The 26,888-nt window shown below is 41.8% G+C and overlaps 1 protein-coding gene across 1 annotated transcript in view; it reads right to left on the bottom strand.

Moving 5' to 3' along the window:
- LOC119415830 (coiled-coil domain-containing protein 136) overlaps nucleotides 1-26,643 on the bottom strand; it is a gene marked incomplete in the record, with an annotated part of 48,586 nt that extends 21,943 nt beyond the window's left edge. The window contains 2 exon segments of the mRNA XM_037683002.1: nucleotides 1,939-2,253; nucleotides 26,477-26,643. Coding sequence (XP_037538930.1) covers nucleotides 1,939-2,253; nucleotides 26,477-26,528 — 367 coding nt within the window.
- Between the last annotated feature and the right edge of the window lie 245 nt (nucleotides 26,644-26,888).

The raw sequence follows: 26,888 nt of genomic DNA, 5'->3' as shown, positions 1-26,888 counted from the left end.
ATATATATATATATATATATATATACACAATAGGTAAATACAGTAAAATAAACTATTAGTTATCCTGTACTGTTACCAGTGTGGAGGTTTTTAATGTTCAAATATTTTTAGTTACTGTACAAGAAAGTCCATCCATCCATTATCTTTGCCCACTTACATGTTTTTGGTCTGTGGGAGGAAACCCAGAGAAAACCCACGCATGCACGAAAAGAACATGCAAACTCCACCCACAAAGGTCCTGGACCAGGATTTGAAACATGGACCCTCTCGCTGAGCGGCGGCAGCTCTACCAACTGTGCCATCATGCTGACCATACAAGAAAGTCCATAAATTCTCATTTTCTAAAATTTGCACAATAGAGTGATACACTTTTCATCAAATTCCTAAAAGTTGATGCTGAAAAGAAGTGTTTGTCTTTATATTATGTTGTTATACTTTATAAGGATGATATTTATACAACTGTAGCTCAGACAGTCCTGTGCTCAATACAAAATAACTAACAAATTGATATTTACATTTGCCACATCGATAGATGTCTCGCTGCATTAAAACAACTTTTTTTCACTTAAATGGATTATATTTTAGGGCAGCACGGTGGATCAGGTGGCAGAGCTGCTGCCTCTCAGCAAGCAGGTTTTCCTGGTTCAAACCCCGGTCCGGGGGCCTTTCTGGGTGTAGTTTACATGCTCTCTCCGTGCATACATGGGTTTTCTCCGGGTACTCCTGTTTCCTCCCACAGACCAAAAACATGCATGTTAGACTGATTGGTAACTCTAAATTGTCCCTAGGTGTGAGTGAAAGAGTGAATTGTTGTTTGTCTCGTTTGTCTCTATGTGTCCCTGTGATGGACTGGAGACCTGTCCAGGGTGTACCCCGTCTCTCACACAGTGATGGTTGGACATGGGCACCAGTGGTGCCACGACCCGAAAAGGAAGAAGCGGGGAAAGATAATGCATGGATGGATTATATTTTAAAGATTTCATCTCTTTTACTCATTTAATACAATTTATTTTCCTTTATTGAACTACATATATTTACTTCACAGAACGATTTGAACAATAGACAAGCTTAGTACATACAGATAACTCAAATGTTTATTTTGCTTGATCTGGTTTTGAATGGAATTGTGTAGATAATAATGATAAACCACAAAACACATGAAACTACCAGAGATAACACTGAGTGGATTAAAAATAGGTTCAACTGAGACATTTGCATAAATTATGCTCATAAATTTAATTATTTTAGTGTTGATGAAGTTTGATTCCAAGAAATAAAGCTGCAGAAAACCATGAGTTTACTGTAGTCACAACAGGCGATGCACGCTCCCGCTGGACCACCGTGTCTCCTGGCAGGAGTTTGATCACGCGCAGGTCAGGTGTGTGTCTGGTAATGATGTCAGTCCCAACACGTAACATTTAATACAAAGTTTAATTTTAGACACAGAAGTTGGAGGTCGGGGCACAATGAGGGAGGAGGGGGTGATGATGAGGAATAAGGGACATTTTGTGTCTTCCCTTCTGCACAGAACTGGTCACATGCAAACATCTATGGACATTTATTAATGTTGTCCATATTTACAGCAGGACGGGTGGTTCTGTTGGGAGGGTGGGCCGAACTCCTTGGATAATGGAAAACACTGCTGTACTCAGCTCAAACTGAAGGAAAAAATATATAATCTCAATCTAATCAATTCAACAATCTAATCTCTGACTAAGGCTCTGTTGTGATTAAGACTTTCTGTGATGAGCAACAACTGACTCATTTATCATTAACTTCATACTTCCTGGGCCAGATGGAATGAGCTCATGGGCCGGTTGTGGCCCGAGACCCTTCAGTTGGTGGTTGTTTGTTTGCATTTAAGTTTTAAAGAAGTGAGTTAACGTTTGCATCCTGGTTTGTAAATTGATGAATAAATGGTATGAAATGAAGATTCACCTTGCAGCTCGTGGAAACTCTCCTGGTGTTTGTTGGACGTCTCTCTGGCCTCTTCAAGCTCGAGCAGCAGCTGCAGTACCTGGGCCTTCAGCTCCTCCAGCTCCTGCTCCTCTGTTAGCACCTCCTGCTCCATCATCCTCTTCTCCTCGCCCTCATCCTCCTCCTCCTTCAGCTTCTTCTCTTCCCCCTCGTCCTCCGGAGATCTTTCGCGGTCCATCTCCTCCTTCTCGTTGTTCTCCAGGACGCCTCGCTCCTTGGCTGTTATCTCGTTTTCTGTGGTGGGGCTGCTGTCGGCCTTCAGATCACTGGGGTCATCTGATGAAAAGAGACACCATATTAAAAACAAAAAGACCTGCGTTCCCTCAGTCCAGCCACGCTTGGAGACTGTTTCTGATCCAACAGCACCATCTTGTGATTCTAGTGTCTCTAATTATTTTGCACAACAATCACTACTTTAAACCTTAAGACCCTAAAACATTCGATGTGGCTGACAACTACAGTTAGGATGATTTTATTATCGCAAATCCAGGTTCTAGAAAAAGAATATCACATGCAATCTGTAATATTTATAAAATATCTAGATATTAATTAAACACTGCTCATCATATTTTAAAGGTTGCATCAATCAGCCACAGTGTTCAGTGTTCCTCTGTGAATACAAATATTTGACCAGTAGGTGGCATGAATTAGCTGAAACAATGCAGCACTGGGGGGGTCACTATGACTCACCGCTCAGCAATGCACCTCAAAGTCCATAATAACACCAGCTACCATTCATACACACACACACACACACACACACACACACACACACACACATGTCCCACACTACGTTGTGTCATGTTACATGGTCGCCTGAGGAATCTGGTCATTTCTGTCAGCCAGAGCTGTGTGAGTGTGTGTGTGTGTGTGTGTGTGTGGGGGGGGGTTGGGCACGTATTCTCGTAATTCTGACTTTGTGGGGACTTTGCATTAGCCTAACCCTGGCCCTTACCCTAAACCTAACCATTACTGGTCCATGCCTAACCCTAACCCATCCACAATTTACACTTTAGTCCTAACCCTAACCCCTACATCAACATGACTTCTTCTTATGGGGACCAAAGCCAGGTCCCCATAAGGAGAAGTTGGTCCTGTAGAATTTTTTGCAAAATTGGTCCCCACAATGTAACTTGAACAAAATACACACACGTGCGTGTGTGTGTGTGTGTGTGTGGGGGGGGTGGTGTTGCAAAACCAAGTAAGACTTGAGATGAGATGCAACGACATACAAAATACTTGATTTGGATGTTGGGAGAGCTGCGTTTCTTTAAGGAGGCACAAATAAAATACAGGCCTGAGACAGAGGTAACAATAAACTGTGAACTACAGACAGATCTTTCACCATCAGACAGACGGACGGACGGACGGACGGACGGACGGACGGACGGACGGACGGACGGACGGACGGACAGACAGATAGATAGATAGATAGATAGATAGATAGATAGATAGATAGATAGATAGATAGATAGATAGATAGATAGATAGATAGATAGATAGATAGATAGATAGATAGATAGATAGATAGATAGATAGATAGATAGATAGATAGATAGATAGGAATTTGAGGCATCCAGTAGCATGTTCTAATTAAAGTATACAGAAAAAAATCACATGAAATAATTTAAAAAAAAGAAGCAGACTACACAAATTTGGAAAAAGACTGCACAAGGTGGTAGGGAATACTACATTTATGATTAACCTATATATATGAATACATACATACACAACTAAGGATACACACGCATATGTACATGTATATATATACATACATACACGTACAGTGGGTACAGAAAGTATTCAGACCACTTTAAATTTTTCATTCTTTGTTCCATTGCAGTCTTTTGCTAAAATTAAAAAAAAAAGTTAATTTTATTTCACATTAATGTACACTCAGCACCCCATCTTGACATAACAAACCAGAAATGTAGAACTTTTTGCAAATTAATTGAAAAATAAAAACTGAAATATCACATGGTCATAAGTATTCAGACCCTTTGCTGTGACACACATATTTAACTCACATGCTGTCCATTTCCTTTTTATCCTCCTTGAGATGTTTCTACTCCTTCACTGGAGTTCAGCTGTGTTTAATTCAACTGATTGGACTTGATTAGGACAGGCACACACCTGTCTATATAAGACCTCACAGCTCACAGTGCATGTCAGCGCAAATGAGAATCATGAGGTCAAAGGAACTGCCCAAGGAGCTCAGAGACAGAATTGTGGCAAGGCACAGATCTGGACAAGGTTACAAAAGAATTTCTGCAGCACTCAATGTTCCTAACAGCACAATGGCCTCCATAATCCTTAAATGGAAGAAATTTGGGATGACCAGAACTCTTCCTGGACCTGGCCATCCAGCCAAACTGAGCAATCGTGGGAGAAGAGCCTTGGTAAGAGAGGTGAAGAAGAACCCAAAGATCAATGTGGCTGAGCTCCAGAGATGCAGTAGGGAGATGGGAGAAAGTTCCACAAAGTCAACTATCAGAGCATTATGGCAGAGTGGCCTGATAGAAGCCTCTCCTCAGTGCAAAGCATATGAAAACCCACAGAGAGTTTTGCCAAAAAACACATGAAGGACTCCCAGACTATGAGAAATAAGATTCTCTGGTCTGATGAGAGGAAGACTGAACTGTTTTGTGTTAATTCTAAGCGGTATGTGTGCAGAAAAACAGGCACTGCTCATCACCTGCCCAATACAATCCCAACAGTGAAACATGGTGGTGGCAGTATCATGCGATGGGGGTGTTTTTCAGCTGCAGGGACAGGACGACTGGTTGCAATTGAAAGAAAGATGAATGCGGCCAAGTACAGAGATATCCTGGAAGAAAACCTATTCCAGAGTGCTCTGGACCTCAGACTGGGCCGAAGGTTCACCTTCCAACAAGACAAAGACCCTAAGCACACAGCTAAAATTACAACAGAGTGGCTTCGGAACAACTCTGTGACCATTCTTGACTGGCCCAGCCAGAGCCCTGACCTAAACCCAAATGAGCATCTCTGGAGAGCCCTGAAAATGTCTGCCCACCAATGTTCACCATCAAACATGACGGAACTGGAGAGGATCTGCAAGGAAGAGTGGCAGAGGATCCCCAAATCCAGGTGTGAAAAACTTGTTGCATCATTCCCAAGAAGACTCATGGCTGTACTAACTCAAAAGGTGCTTCTACTCAATACTGAGCAAAAGGTCTGAATACTTATGACCATGTGATAATCCAGTTTTAATTTTTTTTTTAATTTGTAAGTTTCTACATTTCTGTTTTTTTATGTCAAGATGTGGTGCTGAGTGTGCATTAATGAGAAATAAAATGAACTTGTTTGATTTTAGCAAAAGGCTGCAATGAAACAGTGAAAAATTTAAAGTGGTTTGAATACTTTCCGTACCCACTGTACATAAGTGTCCGGAGTGCTGCAGATTTACAGACAGAGTTCTATTTTTACTGTACGGGGAGGAGTTGAACAGTGCGGGACAAAGGACTTCCTGAATCTGTGGAGCAGGGCAGGGACAGCATCTACCACTGAAGGAGCTCCTCTGCCTCATGATGGCCCCGTGCAGAGGATGGTCAGTATTGTCCATGATGAATAGCAGCTTACAGAGAGCCCTTTTCTCTGCCACTGATGTAAGGAACTCCAGCTCTGCTCCCAACACAGAACCAGCTTTCCTCACCAGCCTGTCAAGTCGCCCTGCATCTCTCCTCTTAATGCTGCCTCCCCAACACACAACAGCACAGAAGAGGACAATGGCTACCACAGACTGGTAGAACATCAGCAGTTTTCTGCAGATATTGAAGGACGCAAGCCTCCTCAGCTCTGATACTTTCTGTAGAGGGAGTCAATGTTCACTGACCAGTCCAGCCTGTCATGCAGTTGTATGCCCAGATATTTGTAGGTTCTGACCACCGCCACATTGACCCCCTCAGTTGAGACTGGCTTCAGGGTAGGCCCAGAACTTCTGAAGTCCACTACCATTGCCTTTATTTTACTGATGTTCATCTGTAGATGGGGTCATTAGTCAGATAAGAGACTGAGGTGAGCAGCTGCTCTTATTCACAGAGGGTTTATCTCTAACCTGTCCTTTAGGGTCAGGCCGGTCCATCTCTAAAACAAACCAACGCGCAGTGTTGTACTTTTGTGACTAACTTGGAACAAAATCAACAGGAAGTGAAGGTCTAGCATTTCATGAATAAATGAATATTACATATTTTTCATCCCAGAGTTTAGGACTACCAGTATAGCTTATGTTAAGACGGAGTTTTAGCCTTTTTGGTCAAACCTTGAAAAAACATAATGCACAATGTCATGCGATGCCGTGACATGCTATACTAAGAGTATGTGTTGTGGTTGATTTTCAGCTGCAACCATGACAAATTTAGGCTCAATGTCTGTAATGTAATGTTAATCTTATGTTTGTGCTGCTGTTCAACATATTGTTTTTGTACTACTAGTGCTCCAGCCTGTGGAGAGGACACTGGCGTTGTTTGTTCGCCGCTTCTCCGTCTGGATGCTAACATTTTAAAGTATTTTTTATTTTTCCCTGATTTTATTCACTTTTGTGGTCAGCTTGCGGCTTCGGATTATGTTTTTGTTGTTGTTAGGAAGACTCTGCTATTTTGCATTCCTGCTACTGTGTGACGCCGTGTCTCCCTCTTCAGCTAGCATGATGCTAAGCTACTCTGCTGGGGAGCTGTTGAGCCTTAATAATTGCAATGTCCATGTGGATCTTCTGGACGTTTCCATCATCAAAAGGCTGGGTCTTTTTCGACGTCCTCCTTATGCCCACAGAAGCTCCCGGAGAAAGCATATTTTTAATCGGACTGGGTCCTCCATACCGGTCACCTGGTCAGCTGAACGTTCCGGCGCATGGTGCTCACGTTATCAGAACACTGCGGCTCTTAGGATTTGTAGTCCTGACGTGACTACAGCAGTTCCTGCATTCTCTCAAGTGCAGGATGGGAAACGTGGAGTGGATTTTAATCTTCTCAAGCCTATTAAAAAATACATGGCTGCGCCTTATCTTAAAATCGAACTCTTCAATGTGCAGTCCTTGACTAATAAAGCATGCCTTATCCAGGAACACATTCTGGATAAGGATTTGGATATTATGTGCCTTACAGAGACTTGGCATCAGCCAAACATTTTCTCTGCTCTCAATGAGGCATGTCCTGCTGGATATAAATATCTCCAGAGAGCACGGAGTTCTGGTCGTGGCGGTGGTCTAGCCGTCATTTTTAAAGATCATTTGGACCTTTCTCCTGTGACTCTGTCTGAGTTGTCCTCCTTTGAGTGTTTGGCTTTCTCCTCCAAACCACCAAACTCAATGAAAGTGCTCCTCATTTATAGGCCCCCTAAATCTCATTCTTCCTTTTTTTGCTGAGATATCAGAGACTTTGTCAATGTTATGTTCCACAGCCACTAACATACTCATACTCGGGGATCTCAACATTCATGTTGATACACCTACAAATCATCTAGCTGCTGAATTCCTTCAACTTTTGGACTGTATGGACTTAGAACAACATGTCAAGCTTCTAACACATTCTCGTGGTCACACCTTAGACTTAGTCATCACAAACTCTCTAACTGTGCATCATCTCTCTGCATATGACATGGGTGTATCCGATCACAAAGTCATCTATATGGAGCTTCCTTTCCTGCACAGTACCATTAAACCAAAGCGACAGATTTCTTTTAGAAATCTGAAAAACATTAACTCTGAACTTCTAGCAGCTTATCTTAAGGTCCTCATTCCTGGCTCCCTTCCAGCTCTCCTCAGTGCAGTGGACTTCTATACTGGACAAATTTCAATCAGGTTTCCGTACTGCTCATAGCACTGAAACAGCTCTGATCCGGGTCACAAATGACCTGTTGATCAATGCTGATCGTGGTTCCTCTTCTCTCCTTATTCTTCTCGATCTTTCAGCTGCCTTTGACACGGTGGATCATTACATCCTACTCCACTGTTTACAGCATTTTGCAGGGCTCACTGGCACTGCTCTGGAGTGGTTTCGATCATACCTGACAGACAGAACAGAGTTTGTCTCCACTCGGCGTGCCAAGTCATTGAGCCATGGTTTCTTGTGGTGTGCCCCAGGGATCAGACCTGGGACCCCTTCTTTTCAACTTGTACATGGTACCACTTGGGTGTATTATCAGCAGCTACGGGGTCTCATTCCATTGCTATGCTGATGATACTCAGCTGTATCTTAAGCTGGGTAGCAATGTGTCTGAGACCCCATCTACATCATCTTCTGCTTCTCCATTTTTTCCACTTTCTTCTCTTTCCACACTCACAGCTTGTCTGGAGGAGATAAAGGCATGGATGCAGCAAAATTTCCTTCACCTTAACAGTTCAAAAACTGAAGCAATTCAAATTGGTACTTCACACCAAATTCAACAACAAAAAATCTGCAGTATCTCTTTCTCTGGCCAGAACATTTCTCTTTCCAATACAGTTACCAATCTTGGTGTTATTTTTGATTCACAACTCACCTTTGAAAGCCATATAAAGCATATATGTAAAACTTATTTTTTTCATCTTCGAAATATTGCAAAGCTTCGGTCTACACTGTCCTTCACCGATGCAGAAAGGCTCGTCCATGCCTTTGTCTCTTCCAGACTGGACTACTGCAATGCACTCCTCATTGGGATTCCTGGCAAGAACATACAGAAACTACAGTATGTCCAGAACAGCGCTGCCAGGGTCCTGATGAGAGTGCGTAAGCATGAGCACATCACCCCTGTACTCCGTTCACTTCACTGGCTTCCTGTTTCTGCCCGGATCACTTACAAAATGTATCTGCTCACCTTCCAATGCTTGTACGGTAATGCACCATCTTATTTAAAAGAACTTCTCACCCCTCATTGTCCTTCACGCACTCTCCGCTCTTCCAACACTCATCTTCTTCTCACTCCCAGGTCTCGATCCTGCACAACAGGAGACCGGGCTTTCTCCTGCGCTGCCCCTCGGCTGTGGAACGCCCTGCCTTCATATCTGAGGGCTCCACAGACCGTGACATGTTTTAAAAAGGGTCTTAAAACCTTTCTTTTTACCCAGTTTTTTAATTGATTGCACTGTACTTTTTTTTTATTTAATTCACCCATAGTTCTTATTTGAGTATTTTATCTGCATTTTGTGCATTTTAAGTTTTTTTTTTTTTTTTTTTTTATGTGTTCATTCTGAGGCGTTATCCTCCTGGTTGTTTTGCTCTCGGTTGCTTTTATGGTTGCTTTTATCCTGCTGCTATCTGATGTTCACTCTTTGTAGCACTTTGAGATTCACTGTGAATGTAAAGTGCATTATAAATAAAAGTTATTATTATTATTATTATTATTATTATTATTATTATTAGTGTGTTTCTAGTTGACATTTTTCTTAGTTCATATCTCAGATCTTATTACTGTTTTACTTTTACATTTTATACTTTTGTTGGATGTAATTGGGACCCTGTCTACACAGTTTCACTCCACCTCGTGTACCACATGTGGTGTGAATGACAAATAAAGAAACTCTGACTCTGTAAAATTACCCGTTACAGCACTTTTTGTGTTGACTAATATTGAACATCTTTGGCAATCATCTTGAACAGAACTGACTGCAATTATTTTTTTCAAGTGTAGAAGTACAATTAGTGATCATTTACTGGGACTTTCATCTGAATCTGCACATCAATTCATGAGATATTTTGCTAACAGACAAACAGGTTTGAGTCCAACAATTTTCATTAGGATTTAAGAAAAAATCTTGCAAAATGTGTAGCGTGTGGAGCATGTCTTGTAAATGACTCTCAGCTTCAACCTCACTATATTTTAGCTCAAAATGTAAAAAAGTGGACAGAGTATTAACTTCTTTGTGCGTTCTGAGCTCAGTTGGCTGTGGTTTCAAAAGTGAATCACTTCTAGCTTAACACTCAATAATTATTTTGTATAGGTTTCATTAAAATCCATGTAAAGTTTCATGAGATATTTTGCTAACAGACAGACAAAGGTGACTCCAAACATTTAATGGCACATTTTTAGACAAAGACATCATGCAATACGTTGCGTTTGGACTATGTCTGTGAATGATGCTCAGCTATTATCTCAAAAAAATTAAGCAAAATATCTTTCAAATTGGCTGAGTTGAAGAGTTTCCAAAAGACAGATGGCTGTGGCGGCCATTTTGAATTGAGTTGAGCCCACAAGGTCACGAGATGTAGAGGTACATTCAGTGATTACGTCCTGAGAGTTACATTAAAATCTGTCCATTGAAAACGTGTAGGGAAATATGATGCATCAGAGTATTAATTAAATATCTTCCTAATTAGAAGTGATACTCACCGGTGTGTACTCATGACTCTGGGGATGTTTCCATCTCTCGTGATAACTAGGCCTCTCCTCCCTGCCTGGATGTTTCCATCACAGCTCTGGACACGCGTGCATCCCTGAGAGCCGCAGGCCTTCATGTCTCGTAATGATAATAATAATGTTCATTCAAAAAGCGCGGGCCCTGAGAGGAATGTGAGGGGGCTGCGAGAACACTAGCTTATTTTGTCATTAAACGTTGATGCTGCTGTAATGAGTTAGTCATAAAGACTTGGAGCTGTGTGGCAGAGAAGAAGCCAGAGCTGCTTGTATCGCCGGCGGCAGCTGAAAGACCATCAGGAGACAAAACACTTCCCATTAAATTTCACTTGCATCCAAAATCCTCTAACTCAGCGTTTGATTCTCAGAAAGACTTATTCTGAGTGAACTTGTGAGCTGCAAGATTTTGCAAATGTTGGAAGTATTTAAAAAAAATTTTACTCTTTACATGTCTTCTGATGTTCAATCACAACAATCTTTTAAGCAGATGTAGATGTTGTATATCTGAATAAATGATAAATTATATATTAATGTTTCAGTCGCGCCTGTACTGATACACACTGGTGGAATCTTTTTTTAGCCATTACACTTTAAAAATTGCTTTTAGCTATTGGTTACTATGCGGTAAATAGAAAATTGCCAACTTCTACTCAATTCAGGCACTTTTCCCAGCATCATTAAAACTGCAGATTCTGCATCCTTCTTGAAAAAAAGAATCCTTCAATCTTCTTACCTAGCTATAAGTTGGAAATCCTCATTTAAATGAAATAAGCATTTTTTACGAAGTGAAAATCACCCACTGCCTGCCAAAGTTTCCCCACCCAACAAACTTCACTTAAACTCTTGGCTGAGGATGATTTTTGTCTACTACCACACCCAATTTTAGCTCAACATCTTTAAAATGTACGGTGTTGTGGCTATTTTTCTGTTTTCTACAGATGTTGTGACAGCAGTTTGTACAGTTGTAGATGTGCATCCAATGATTTTATTTTTAAAGTTTCAATAAAATCCATGCAATGGCTCAAGAGATATTTTGCTATTAGATGAAAAATCTGCTTGCTCTTGACGAGGACGGACGCATTTCCCTCCTGCTTTGCTCTTTGGCTTGTGATTCCTATCCGAGCCTCTCACTAAATATCCTCCAAATTGTAAATCATGGATCTGGTCAGCTGGTCTCTCAAAGCAATTGATCAAACTTTCTTGACAAGAAGACAGGGCGAAGGAGAGCCCTCATGCCCTGAAGGGACACTCGCAGCTGCATACACTATGGATTCCAGGGGCAGTGGAAGACGGTGTGTCTGTTCGTATTGTCCATTGAGGAAGTAGAAGATGCATACAAAATTGGATTTATGATAACCAGATTTCTGCTTTTTGGATTTGGTGGGTATCTGGCATATTGACAAATTAGGAAGACGTCGGCAGCGGTTCTGGCAATTATGAGGCTGCCTGCCTTGTATGAAGGAATGTATCGAGCGGTAAGCGCTCAGACTCAGATGCTGCATGAGCTGAGCCGTAAGCTGGATGCAATATCTAAGCATCGCCGGCCACTTGCGGCTCCTGAAACTCACTGGCGGGAAGGAATCGACCTTGGAGAAGCTACAAGCTTGGTCCGGCGGTGTGACCACATAATTTGGCTGTTTGGAATCACCAGTGAGACGTACCAGCAGAACTATGAAGGCAGACATGGAAATTCAAGCAGAGGCTGCCTGACCCAAAAATAATTGTGTTATCTGAATTTGGCTTCCCCACTCGGCCTTGAATTGGCCAGCTATCTCAAACTTCTCCTGGTTGTTTATGTGAACAAGAAGCTCTGCTCCCCCCCTCCCCTATTACTCCCTTCCCAAGGACATTTGTGGATCTGTGTCAAGAATTGAGCCGGCTGATAGACACTGTGCCATCTTTATCAGGACTATGGAACTTTCTGACAGGGTCCTCGGACAACTCGCTGCCCTCGTCGGCCTCCTCATGCATAAATGTATTATGATGTCATCAGTATGTTGCTGTTTTATCTGCTGAGGTCAGATGATGTTTTTGCAGCTCTCGCACTGTGTCCCATCTAGGACACAGTGCGAGCTTTGATTTTATTTGTTTTACATCTCCACTCCCCCTTGTGTGTCTTTTTTCTTATCTGAAAAAAGGGCTGCGCCTCTCGAGGCCAGCGGCCTCAGTCACCTCCATCTCCCCATGTCTGTTTGGTTATGTTTCTCTCAGACGGGCTGTACTGAAATGTAATTTCGTTGTGCTTCGGTGCAATGACAATAAAGCTGATTATGACTGAAAAACAAAACACACACAAACAAATACAGGCAATTACCTAATCAGCTGTTGCCATGAAAGGTGGGTGATCGTGTAATCAAAGATGTAATAGAGAAAGTTGTTTTAATCATAGCGCTCTCGTTCACATTACAGCACTGAAAATGTTTTCTAAAATATTTTTAATTACGTTTGCCTAAAAAATGACTAGGGATATTAATGAGTTTTGTGTTCATGTAGTCCATTTACATTTATTTAAAAAATAAAAAAAAAACAGTTTTGTTCACAGAAAGCACCATGATGTGGTTTCAGATCCTAATCAGAGGCATAGATCAGTGTCAACAACAACAGAGGACACCCTTTAAATTAATACAGACAATATTGAAATAATTATATTGGGGAAAAAATGAAAAGTTTAAACCTTCATAAAGACTGTCTACAAAAAAAACACTAAAATAAGAAATATCCAATCCAGGCAGGAATTAAAGAACCATACACTTAAATGTGTGTTGTTTTTTTAGGGTAGACAATTATAAGACCATTACGTCATTCATCGAGAGGTCTTTGTACTGGGTGGCTGTGGCTGAGTGGTTAGAGCAGTCGTCCTCCAACACAAGAGTTGGGGGTTCAATTCCACCAGCAGTCACATGCTGAAGTGTCCCTGGGCAACACACTGACCCCTAATTGCCTCCAATGTGTGTCCCATCAGTGTATGAATGTGATAAAGCTCTGATTAGTCTTTGTGCGATCTAGTGCTGTATGAATGGGTAAATGAGGCACAGATTGTGGTGTAAAGTGCTTTGAGTGGCTTGATAAGATAGAAAGGTGCTATATAAGTACAGTCCATTTACCATTTACTTCCAGTTAAATACATTTAGGACACTGTTTTTAACACTCTGGTACTGAAATCCTTCTTTGATTTGTTTAATGAGTCAAAGTCTGGAGTGCATCTGAGGCACGAATAAAAAAGTTTAGTCATTAAGCTGCTCACTGATGAAATCTCATCTTCTGCTGCATGTGCACCTTTTAATTTTAATGCACAATTTATTTTGTGCCGAGCAATAAGGGTTTTTTACTTGTGTTTGTTTATTCATCTGTACTGTTAGTAAAATATCTCATGGATCACTGGACAGGTTTTAACCATACCTTCAAACAGTAATCATCAGGTTGACTTCTACAAATGATTCCTTTTTGGAGTCAATTCAGTTCAAGGCAGCACAAAAATATGGTTGAAATTCTGTTAATCTTACAGGCGTTGAACTAGAATTTGATGTGGTGGTGAGTAAGACTGAACCCAGACTGACATTCTGGGAGATAACTGATGCAAGATCTGTGTTTAAAATTTATTTCAGTAACTACCAGTCAACTCAGTCTGGTTGTTAATAAAATATCTAACAACCCACCCAAAAGACTTGAATGAAACCTCCAGTAAATAATCATTCATTTGACATCTACAACAGACTCAAACCAATGCAAGATGGCCGCCATAGCCAACTGATCTTAGAAAATAAAAAATGGCTACAGTCGGTCAATTTTACATAAACTGAGATCAAGTTTGGTGTGGTAGTAGCTGATCATCATCCCCAACAACTACATTGTTCTACAAAGCAGCATCTTTGCTTAAAACCTTAGCATTAACTGTTGGAGTTACCTCTTTTGTTCTGTTAGCAAAATATCTCATGGACCATTGGATGAATTACTATGAATCAAAAAGTAATATTATTTTTAAGGTTTGATCAAAAGAACTGTAAGTCTGTTATCAAAGTTCATGCTCAATAATCCAGGTAAAAAAAAATCCAAAAAAGTTAAGTCAGGACCTCTGGACGGTTTCTTTATGTTGAAGCGTTTCGTCTTTCATCCAAAGGACTTCATCAGTCTGAGGAGCTGCAACAAACATAAGCAACACACTCACAACATAGTGAGTCAACCAGTTTGCTAGTGATAAGATGGTTTCTGGAGTCAGCCTTCTTCCCGGTCCACTCCTCTGAGGCAGCCATGGCCAAAGTGGTTCAAAACATCAAAGTTCATGCTCAATAATCCAGTAAGTCTGTTATTTATTAAAATAGAATGGTTTTAATCTAAAACACTGACATGAACGTGGTAGTGGGCTATATGTATTAGGCCTTTGATTTAAATCATGCTTTCTGTTGTTCAAAAAGTTACCTACAACAGGTATGATATTTACTATTCATTACCTTTCCAATCAACCCCACATCAAAAGATCTGAGCCATCGTTTTCAGCTTGCTGCATCCCCTCACCTTGAGAGTGAATGTCAAGAACAGTCGCGGTCACACCTGAGCTCATTCCTGCAGCTCGGCTCCTCCGTCACGCAGGGATTGAATTAGACATGGATGCTGCGCACGTACACCATCAGAGGCTCGGGAGCAGCAGATACTGCAGCAGCTCCGGGGAGAGGACGGCTTTATCTGTGCACAACACATTCCTTCCTAATCACACTGCAGCAAAACAAAAAAACACATTCTCCACGTCGGCGCAAACAATGTGACACTGGAGAAATGAGGAAACGAGCAGGTCAAGTAGCTCTGCGAGCATCTCAGACTAACTGTCTGAGATTGGATTTAAACGTTAATAAGGCAACAAGCCCTTTGTTTGTGCCTCTGATTGGGCGCTCAGAGAGGAAGCGAGTAATGTAATGAAATTTGCACTCTGCAAAATTGAAGAGCAGCATAAAAATGTAGCAAACACAAGCACGAGGTGAGAAGGATGGATGGGAGGCGAGCAGAACAGCTGCTCCGAACAGAACGTGTCTGCTTTTTACACACGGAGCAGCCAAAGCACAAACCAGCAGCTTTCTGCCAGCGTTCATGTTGATTTGACACATACCTACACATTTACACATCGTTACAGAATACAGACCCTCCCACAGATACAAGCTTCACAACAATTTCTGATGAAGCAGCTCACTAGTCCTAAAAGACGCTTGTGATCGTTTCAGGGAATCAGGGTGTTCAATACGAGCACAGAAACCTCCCAGGAGGCCAGATGCTGACATGAAAGTCCTCCTGTACCAAGAGAAAACAACACAGGTGGATCCGTAAGTTAATTATCAAATCACTGATAAGACTGGATGTGTTTTTACCAAAAACATGCCACTTTATCTCAATTCCTTTTAGAGAATTTCAACCCTCACTATTTCTGCTTCACCTTTCTGCAGCAAAGAAATGCATGTCTAGTCTAATCTAAGGGAACAATCAGCTGTGAAACACAGCAGCTCACAGAAAGGTGGAGCTCCTGGGGGTTATCACAGGTAAGGTGTGGTGACACCTCGTGCTGAACCGTGAAAATAAGATTAGATGAGTGTTAGCGCTGATGTGCTCTGTGCCTCGTGTTTGAACTCACTACTTCTGTGTGCTCTTCAAACTTGTGCGTTAATATACAGAAAAAATCTGTGGTATTTTGAGTAAACTCTTTTAAGTCACATGTTGAATGCTTGATAAAGAAACTGGGTTTCTTTTTCAGAAATAGATCCTGTCTAACTCTGAATGCCAGGAATGCCTTGTACCTGCTACTTTCCTTCCGTCCATTGACTACAATGACATTATTTACATGAACACTCCTACAAGCACCCTGCAGATGTTGGATGCTGTCTATCATGGGGCACTAAGATTCATAACTGGATGTAACTACCGTACCCACCACTGCACCCTGTATTCACTGGTCAGTTGATCATTATCTACACGAATACGCTCTCACTGGTTCATTTTCATCTTTAAATCACTCCTTGGTCTGTTGTCTTGGCCTCCTACATGTCACTCCGTCAGTGCAGTTACAGCATGCGCTCTCAAGACATCATTACCTGCAGCGTCCCCTCAGTGTGGACTGAACTCAGCAAAAAAGGCCTTTTTCTTACTCTGCTCCTGTTTCCTGGAACACCTTGCAAAAAGGTCTGAAGCTGTCCACTTTGATTTCTTTAAGGAATTTTACATATTTGATCATGTCAATAGGAATATCAAAGCAAATATGTGCTTGTTTTTAATAGTTTACCTTGTTTTATATGGCATCTTGATTTGATTGTTTTTACAACTACTTTTATTTGATTTTAATTGAATCGTTGTTGTCTGTAGTTTATATGTTGTCTGTCTAAAACAGGTCTCTCTTGAAAATGAGTTCTTGTGACTCAAAGAGACTAATCTGTATAAATAAAGGTTGAATGAACCTTATTTACTCATATGCATAGTTTATCTGGAACTTATCACTAAATCGGTAATGCAAAGAATTGCTTAAACTAGGTAAGGGAGGTGGGTTTTAATTATTCAAAGTCTAATTAATACGGATGAAATCAAAGAATTAATGAATGGCCGCAGCTAATCTGACCTGGTCAGGCTGCTGCATATGTGAAGGTTTGGTTCGTGCTTTGAGGACTCAAAATCAGCTGATTTACGAGCGAAACCATAAGATGGAAGTGATTTGAATCGCAGGTCACCTGCGGCTTTGGGACTCGTCTGCATGAAAACGACCTTGAAGAGGCTCGTAAGCACGGACCAGTAGAATGCACCCTAATCTGACTATTTCAGAAATTGAAAGTATCAGTACAGACTCAAGGCTGACAATAAAAATAGTCTGCCTGTAAAAATCAACAATTGTGGTTTATCTGAATCTGACTCTTCCGGTTGGCCTAGAAAACAAGCTGACATATTAATTTTTCCTGGGAAATGTGTAAACTAAGGAAAAGCTTCTTCAATCGCACCATTGGCTGTCACTTTACAAATGTTCAAACCATATTGGGGCCATCAAATAGACTCAAAGAGCCCTTGATGACCTCATCTGGCTTACATGAAAGTGTCTGAGACATTAAACGCTCATAATTCACTGGCCTGCGACTTTTGGCAACAAGTTGGAGACACAAAATTACAGCGTTGACGCATAATGTTTGCAGGAATGTCGTGCAAACTCCTGTTGAATTTGAGGCAGAATTTTCTGGAGAACTCAAACTTATTGCACCTATGTTGCACAACAATTGCATGAGACTCCTGGACCAAATTAGAACATTTCTGATATTTGTGTCTGCCATAGGCACAAGAATATCATGCATTAGTGATGCAATATTTATGTGTGATGACTGGAAAATTTAGACCACATAATTGTGGGTCCAGCAATCATTTTATCATCAGACATCAAGCAATATGGAGAATAAATGCAGAAGCTGCTGAATGAGTTCCCCAACCTGGATGAGGACCAGGCTGATGAGCTGAAAGCTGCAGCCAAGAACGGGACCATTGCGTCTTGTTTGGTTCTCATCCCTCTCTCTAATCAGCCACAGTTTAGTTTTATTGGTTGCCAGCTCTTCACAAGCTCGACTCCCGATTCTCACTTTCTGAATCACAGAAACTAAATGAGAAGTTTTGAAAGGGTTTTAATGCTTCAAGACTTTATTACTATTTTGAGAGAATATTAGTTGTACAGATTTTTACAAACATGTTTAAACTGATGTATTAAAGCAAAAAATGGGACTATATGATCTTGTGGACTGTTATTGTAGGAGACAAAAGAAAAGTTGGAGTGAGTGTTAGAGGTGTTCCCACAGCAATGTCACTCATGTTGCCTGGTCATAATGTTATGGCTGTATATAGTGCTATCACAAAGCCATGTTTAAACTGCATCAGTTCTGTATTCAAGCCATGAATTCCTGTGTGGGAGGTCATGCATAATGCTCAGCACCCCACCTCCTACTGCTTTGAATTGGGCCCAGTTCTGACGTTATAGCTTTTCCCCTCCGCTGGCTCACTTCCTCAGCAACACATAACACAGAGCAGGGAGGGGATAACAGGAGGAGAATAAGCGAGCACAAGAGAGGAAAATGTGCAAGGGAGGATAAAAATATCCAGGTCCAATCAAACTAGGAGGAGCGAGGAGCAGCGGTGCTCTGAGGTCGATCGGTGACCCCTGCTCTCCAACAAGCCTTCAACATACAGCATTTACAGCGTCCATGGTGATGAAGCTGTTTCTGGTCATGGAAATATTTCATGTTGAGTTTTTTTCTCATCCCTGGATTGTGAGTGATCCTATCAGGATCCTTCAGGTCAACATTGCCGAAGATTTGTTGATTCTTCGAGTTGATGAGCAGATGAAAACAGAGCTGGAGGTCCCAGGAGGTGGTGTCCATTTATCACCTGCCGCCATGAACGACGGGCAAAACTCTCATTATCTGTGTATGATCAGATGCTCTTTATTTAAAACTTGGATGAGCATTGCTGTGTGTGCTTTGAGTCTGAAAGCTTCCAGCAATGAATAAAAAACAAACAGAACCCACTCGGTGGTTAGATTGACTTATTGAGACATGGAGTTACGTCAAAAACCCCTGCTTGCACTTTGGAAGAGGAAACAAGGGAAAGTGGGTCAGTGGAATAAAAAAGACGTTGCAGAATGTGCAACAATTTGGCCTCATTAAACAGCACGGAGAGGAAAATATATGATATGAGTGGGTCTGCGAGGGATTTATTTTAAGGAGAGCGTGTGTTTACACACTGTGTTTATGTGCTCATCCATTAGGAAATATGAATATGGCAACAAGTGATGTAATAATAATAATAATAATAATCCGGTTGATCACAATTCACCAAATCCCACCTGAAAGCAATTTCTCTCTGAAAGGTTTGTGACATTGCTGAAACTGGGGTGGGGGGTTACAGCTCAGCTGCAAAAATCAAAAAGGACGAAAGACTCAGGAGGTGGGAGGGATGGGGGGGGGGGGGGGTACTAAGGAGAAAAGTTCAATCTGAAGGGAGGGGAAACAGCAGGAAGGAGCTGTGTGAGTCCTCTCTTTGTTAACTTGAAGATTTTAGGATTTGTTTCCAGTTTAGTAAGAAAGAAACAACTCATGGTTGTTTTGTCAGGGATCTGCAAGGTGCTTTGAAAGTAGTCTTAAAATAAAGTCCAAAGGTTAAGAGGGGGAATGCAATTCACACTATTAATTAATTAAGATCAGGACGCCTGGGGGGGTGGGTGGGGAAGCATGCAGACTTCTTGTTTATCCTCCAAACTTTCCCATGGCCACAAACTGGGTGAAGCCAGCGGCTCTGCTAGAGAGCCGAGAGGAATCCTGTTGGGTTGGGAAGTTTCACTGCTGCTCTGAAGTTTGAGAGCTGAACGCTGGCAGAAGAGCTGAGGGGGAAGAAAGGAGGAGGAGGAGGGAACCAGAGCAGCACTGTGTGGGCTGATGGTGCTGTCAGGTGCAAAGGTTTGGGCGCGAGTGCATGTGAGTGAGCGTGTGTGAAGAACTGAGTGGGAAGCCAGGGAGAGGGATGCAAAGAGGAACGGTTGGGAGAAACATCTCAGAGCTTTGAAGAATATCTGATTATGTTTTATCGATTAGCAGCGGCATGTAGACCTGTCACAATAAACAATAAATCAATCGATCGCATGACAAATGAAAATTATTGACCTCATTTTCATTTATCGGCTTCATCGTTTCTTCGTGTCTCTCTTTCTACTGAAGACACTGGATGATAAAAAGCTCAATGTCGCGTTCTTCACTGACCCCTCCCTTTCTCTTCAAAATCTGTTTTAACCGTCCAAAATCGTGTTTTTGAATCGTTAAAAACAGCTAAGCTAAGAAGCTAAGCTACAAGCTAAGCTACGAGCAAAGCTAACGGGCCGATCTCAAGAAAAAAACCTCCGTCTTGTCAAAGCTCCAAAATTCCCAGTTGAAACCTGTGCCTTTGTGTAAAAAAGTTGTTTTTCTCTGCAAAAAGAAGTTGAGAACTTGTTTACTGATTTTTTATTAAAAGCTTTGTGTGAAAAATGTTATGTTAAACAGCTCAAACCACACCGAGCGTCTGCCATTTTGAAAACCCCAAAAAAGGAAAGAGAAGCATATGTGAGAGCCCATAGAGCCCATGTGATGTCAATGGGCCTCCCTCCCATTTTTATTAAAGAGACATGCTGCTTGTTCCCTCACTATCCATCCTTCAATTCAAACAGTCTTATACTGCCATCCAGTGGTCAAGAAATGTACTACACTCAAAATAAATTAACAAACGGTTATTTTTAAATTAGACAATAATTATCGCCAAAATTCAAATAATATTATTGTTTATCACAATAATTTCTGAGACAATTAATCACCCAGAAAGAACTGTTATCATGACAGGCACCTTCTTGTGTTTCCTGTTGGTGCATGTGAGGCGTGACTAGTGCCCGCCACCGAAATAATGTATGCCTGCATCTGTGTGTCTGTTGTCTGTCTGTTAACAAAAGGGTTTTAATTAACCTCTCAGAAAGTAGTCGATGGATGTATATCTGCAAATGATTAACTTTTAAAGTCAAACACATTCAATAAGGCTGCCACAGGTAATCGATCTTAACAGACACAAAATGGCTGTAACTGTCAACCCTACATAAACTGAGCTCAAATCAGGTGAGGTAGTAGCTGAGAGTCATCTCCAACATATCAGAATGAGAATAAACTTTATTGGCATTGCACCGAGATACAACGAGAACATGTACGTACAGTTGTCCGAAAGATGGGCGGAGTGCACAAAGCTGCGGCTAAAATAATTAGCGCGGCCTTCTTATTCTTATTCAGAATAATATTTTACTTAGATGAGAAAAGGGAAGAAAACATGAGAAGAGATGGTATAAAAAAAATCTCTCACACCTTGTTCTAGACAGGGCACGGTTTGAGGCATCAAAAAAACCTACCACAGCAAAGCAACATAAATAGACGTGATACATGTACATATAGGCCGGTGAAGACGTTGCATTTTTAAGGGAAAGTCGTAGCAAAGTCCAGAGCCCCCCCACCCCTCACCCCCCCAGCCATTGTCCAGATAAGAGGTGTTATTTATCATCAGCTCGGCTGAGGTTCTGTTACATGTCCACAGCCTTGAAGAAAGGAGGGGTGAGGAGACAGACAAATCATTTTTGTTTTTTCTAAACATTCCAGGAGGAGTTGAGATAAGTCCGCAGTCAAGACCACAGTTTGGGTCAGACAGAACTCGTAAATTGCCGTTTCTGCCTTTTAAAGTCTCGTTGGTACATTTCTCTGATAGAAACTCCAAACAGCCGAACTGATTCCTTAAAGCCGAGCTTACAGCTTCTCCAAGATTATTCCCACCTTCATGTGCTGCTAAAGAGTTCACAGTCCTGATAACAGTTGCATCAGCTCTCTGATGCAGCTCCACGTAATTCAGTCTGAGTGCTGCCGAGTATCGACACATCCACACGAATTTGTAGACAATCCAGATTTCACCAACCCAAAGAGTAAAAAAACAGTTGTCATCATGAATCCAATTTGTTTCCGTCGAGGTAAGAGGGTCCTTCTTACCCTGACTCCTGTCAGGAGTACTGTAAGCTTAATGTCAGGGAATTTTGGTCAATGTTTATGAATTTTCTTTTACATTTTAATACTTTTGTTGGATGTAACTGGGACCCTGGGTACACAATTTCATTCCACCACATGCACCACATGTATATATGACAAATAAAGAACCTTGAATCCTGGAATTCTTGAATGGATGTTTTTAACTACTGTATTATGGCTGAGAATGTTAACTGCCCATGAACCATGTGTTTGAGTTAGCAGAGAGTTCTTTTTTCTCTCAGAGAGAGCTGAATGAGGAGCTGATTTGATCCTGCATGTGCCGCTGGATGACCGAGGTCATCAGTGTCTGTCTGTGAGAGCTGATAAGATTATAAAAACAATTCTCGCACACTGCCCGTGGCAGATTCTCCTGACTGGGCTCCATGCGTGTAACTTCTGTACATCTCAAAGTCAAAGTTTCTTTATTTGTCATACGCACCATATGTGGTACATGTGGTGGAACAACATTGTGTACTCAGGGTCCCAGTTTCGTTCAACAAAAGTATAAAATGTTAAAGAAAATCAGTAATAAGATCTTAGATATGAACTAAGAAAAACAGTAACTACAAATAAACTAAGCACTAGTAGCATGAAAACAATACGCCGAACAACAACAGCACGAACATGAGTCTGTGTGAGCAGATGAGTACGAATGAACAAGGCAACATGAAATAAATCAGCAGCATGAGATCAGCAGCATGGACAATCAGCAGCACATATCAACAATCAAGTGACATTACACAGTGATTATCCTGGTGAGAGATTCATGAGTCTAACAGCTTCAGGGTAGATGCTGTTCCTCAGTTCCTTCGTCTGTGTAACCTGTTGTGAAAGTCTGTCCTTGCAAGTAAAACCAGTTAAAAATCTTCTCGTGTCGAGTGTGGCTTCTTTGAGTAAGGAAGACGAATAAAGGATATTTTTATCCAACATATACGAGTATACAGATGACTTGAAATCTTTGTTTAAAACTTGGGTAGCATGGTGGCTTAGTGGTTAGAACTGTTGCCTCACAGCAAGAAGATCAAACCCAGTTTGGACCAGGGGTCTTTCTGTGTGGTTTGCGACTTCTCCATGTTTGCGTAGGTTTTCTTCGGGTATCCCAGTTTCCTTCTCCAGTCCATCCATGTTCAGTGTGCAGTCAGACCCAGGCCTCGCCTGACAGAGACATCTGTCATGTCCCTGGGATCTGCCTGGTTAAATAAAGGTTAATAACAGTCAGATTAAACCCCAGCTGCCTGTTAGCAAAACATCTCCTGAACCACCAGGCAAAGTTTAAAGAAATTCTCTGAAAGTAATGACTTAAAGTTTCTCTATGACTGATGCAGTTTTGAAGTCAACCCATTTTAAATGGCCGCTGCAGCCAAGTGACTTCAGCTAACACAGTTTGACAGACACTGAGCTAACATTTGGCGTGGTTGTACCTGAGGGTCGTCCCCCAACGTGCACTCTGAGTGCTACACACAGAACAAGATCTTTGTTCAAAAGCTTTGTCAACATCTGTTCGAGTCAACCCACGCTGGCTGTTAGCAAAATATTTCATGAACCACAGAGATGACTTTAATGAATCTCTCAGAAAGTAATTGTGGAATGTTTATCTTAAAGTGGTTGACTTTAAGGATAAGATTTTTATTTCTGAAGCTGAATGAGTCCCACAAGATTCCCCTTTCTGAGAGTCCAAACTGGGGAATGGTGCCGCATTAAAACTGACCTCATCCAGGGTGGAGTGAGTTTGTTGGAACCCACTTACATTTCTGAGTGTAGCTCTGAATGACACAAGTTAACGCCGGCCGTTGCTCCGTCTGTTTTTACACTCGCTGTATGTCTGTTTGTATCACGGTGGATCTGTCAGGATCACGTTTCTAAAAGCTGCACACTGGCCATGGATCGACGCTAAACTCGAAGCTTTAAAAGCAAGCCTTGGGTTATGATGAAAGGAAAGAGGTCCCTGGAGTTAAGATAACAGGAACAAGCTTGTTAGGGAGGACAAATTTCTCCTGAGAGCATCCACGTTATGATGGCTGATGCACCCGCAGCCTGCAGCTGTGCAAAACTGACTATAAGGCTGCTTTAATAAGTTCATATTGCACGTTTAAAAAGCACTGCATGTCAAAAGACTTCCATTATTTCATTCTTTTCTGTACAAATGTTCGTGTCAGCAGAACTATATGTGGTAGTTTTATTGCTAAAGGTTTTTAAATGAGTTGTGCTCTGTGCATGACTTAACTTACAGAATGTTGATTCCCCAAAACACGGCAAAACAAAAGCGTGACTGATGACGGTAGCGTGTGGCACACGGAGAGATAAGAGATTAGAGAGATTTAAAAAAAAAGCAAGGTCATGTCTGTGAAAACCTTAAGGTTCTGATTGTGAAACTAAAAAAGTGGTGAATCTGACTTTAACCAGTGTTTCTGTTCTGGAAATATATGCAAGTTAGCGTTTCAGGTCGTCAATCTGTAATTCAGACTCTCTGAAGTGGGATTTTATGGAACAGTTTTCCACAGTTATCATCTTACCTGTTGTAGATATCTCTTTGAACATCAGTTTGGAGAAACAGACTAATTCTGACCAGATTGATGCGCTAATGTTATGCCAATGCTAATTGCCGTGTCTGAGAGGGACCAAGACCAAAGTTGTAGACCGTAAACAACCCCGAACTCAAAAAGCTCATGTAGTTCAGGCAAACACGACTGAATAAATCTTTCCGTCAACGTCATTTACATCACACAGATTTTAGCCAAAATCTTATGGTCATTTGCAAATGGAAGTAGCGTCATCAAGAGCTAGCTGTAGCACTTCCTGTGCAGTCTGGGGCACTTCCTGCTAGGATGTCATAATATTTTTTCCTAAATGCTTTCGTAATGTGAAATAACAGCTATGTCAATGTTTATACACCAGCGTTCACATGAAGAGCGGGATGGGCGGTGATTTTTAAATATTCAAAGTCTAAACAAAATCAAACAAAATTTGAAGAATTAATAACCGGCACAATGTTTGTTTGTTTGTTTGTTTACGCTCGCAACTGACACAGTTAGTTACTTGAGTGTTTACCCAGTTGAGTTGCTTTTTTTTACAACACATTACCTACAACTAAATTATACATGTAGCATTGGGGGAGTGGTGGTGCAGAGGTTAGAAGATGGGCCTGTGATTGGAAAGTCGCAGGTTCAACTCCCGGTACCGTCAACATCAAAATGTGGGTGGAAAAGGTGAAACACCCACACCTGCCTCCACCCCCATCTGTCCCACTCTGGGCCCCTGAGCAAGGCCCTCAACCTCCACCATCTGCTCCCTAAAACAGGTCTCTCTTGAAAATGAGTTCTTGTGACTCATTGAAACTACCTGGATAAATAAAGGCTAAATAAAAAAATCTAGTAGCATCTATTTCTGATATCATATTTTATTTCGAAAGGATTATGAAGTGGAAACCATAGTCACTGGTGAGCTCAGTTTACTGCCAGAATACTTGCCCTCCGCTCAGGCTTGATCCATTGGTCCAGTAGAAATTAAGAAATAAAAAGATTCCTGTCTAACAGATTTAGCAGTAGCATTTAAAAAATGTAATCCTCACAAATTAATTTGAAGAGTGTTTTGCTAGCAGTACCCTCCTCTTTGGTCTTAGTCCCACTCAGACTAGCCTTTATCTTATCAGTCTGGCCAAAATTAAACTCCATTTTTTCCCCCAACAGGTTGTTCAAATATCTATCTACAACAGGTAAGATATTTCTTGTTCTTTCTAGAATCGAACTTGAAAAGCGCTGAACTGTTGCATGAAACCTACTTTTTCATTGTAAAGGTGCATTAAAATATATTTTAGGTTTGGAGGCAAATTGTTAGCGAGCCTTATTTGAGGTTTCACATGTTTTTTGTTTTTTTTTCTACCGGGATTATTGAGCATGCATCAGGATATTTCACATGTAGAGTTTCCTGTTAATAAATATCCCACTAAAGTTCAGTTTCAGGGCATTTCTGCACAGGAATAGGAAGCTGATCTCAGGCAGGCCGATGTGGGTCAGACTGCTCCTGACCTGTGGTTCAGCCTCTCCACACAGACAAACATCCTCCGAGCCTTGTCCCTCACAGGGCTGCTCGTTCTCCACACCCTTTCAAAACATGCACAACTTCTTCCTTAAGCAGAGCAACGTGCAAGAAAAGAAATAAAAAGTTGTTGTTTTTTCTAAACAAAGATGCAGTGTCCTCAGTGAAATGAAGCTGCAGCTGTTCTGGACAATCACGAGCCAATGGAGTAAATGTGCTCAACAACATATGGCTCTGATTAAACACAGCCAGGACTTTAGGCTCAGACTACTTCCTGTCTCTGGCTGTCAGCCATTCATTACCTGGCTATGTGTTGGGTCCGTCAAATGATGCCTTATCTGGCCCTGATGCTCTCAGACAGTCAGCTCCACCTCAGATCACATGATCAGCTCCATCCATGCATCCATCCGACCATTCCACCATCCATCCATGCATCCATCCGTCCGTCCATCCTTGCATCCATCACCTCTCTTCTGAAGTGAACAGTTTAGCAGCAAAGCATCAGAAGAAACAACACGGAGAGAGAAGCTGCACAGACAGACCTGTAGAGTCCAGAGCCTCCTCAATGAGTGGAGGTAAACGCAGTCCATCCATGTCCGCCCCTCTTCCTCCTCCTCCTCCTCCTCCTCCTCCTCCGGAGCTGCAGACACGACAGAGAGGGTCAGAAGCTCCTCACGCCCACCTCTGCTGCAGGAGACGAGCACACGGGAAGTATGCTGGCTCTCACGCTGCTGTGCGTTTTTACAAACACACACGGGGGTGAGGGAGGGTGAGGGAGGGTGAGGATCCAGCCGAGCCCCAGGAGGATCTGGGAGGATCGGGGGAGCTGCAGGCTGAGCTCCGGAGCGTGGGAGAGATGCCGAGAGGGGAGAGAGGGGAGGAGCAGAGAGAGGAGGGGAGGATGCTCAGACCTCCCCCTTTTCTTCCTCCCTCTCCCCGCCTCTCTTCCTGTCT

This window comes from Nematolebias whitei, chromosome 10, assembly GCF_014905685.2.
Source record: "Nematolebias whitei isolate Nwh7 chromosome 10, NemWhi1, whole genome shotgun sequence".
Classification (NCBI taxonomy): Eukaryota; Metazoa; Chordata; class Actinopteri; order Cyprinodontiformes; family Rivulidae; genus Nematolebias; species Nematolebias whitei.
The sequence above is the reverse complement of the archived record's forward strand: the minus strand, read 5'-3'. Positions and strand labels throughout refer to the sequence as shown.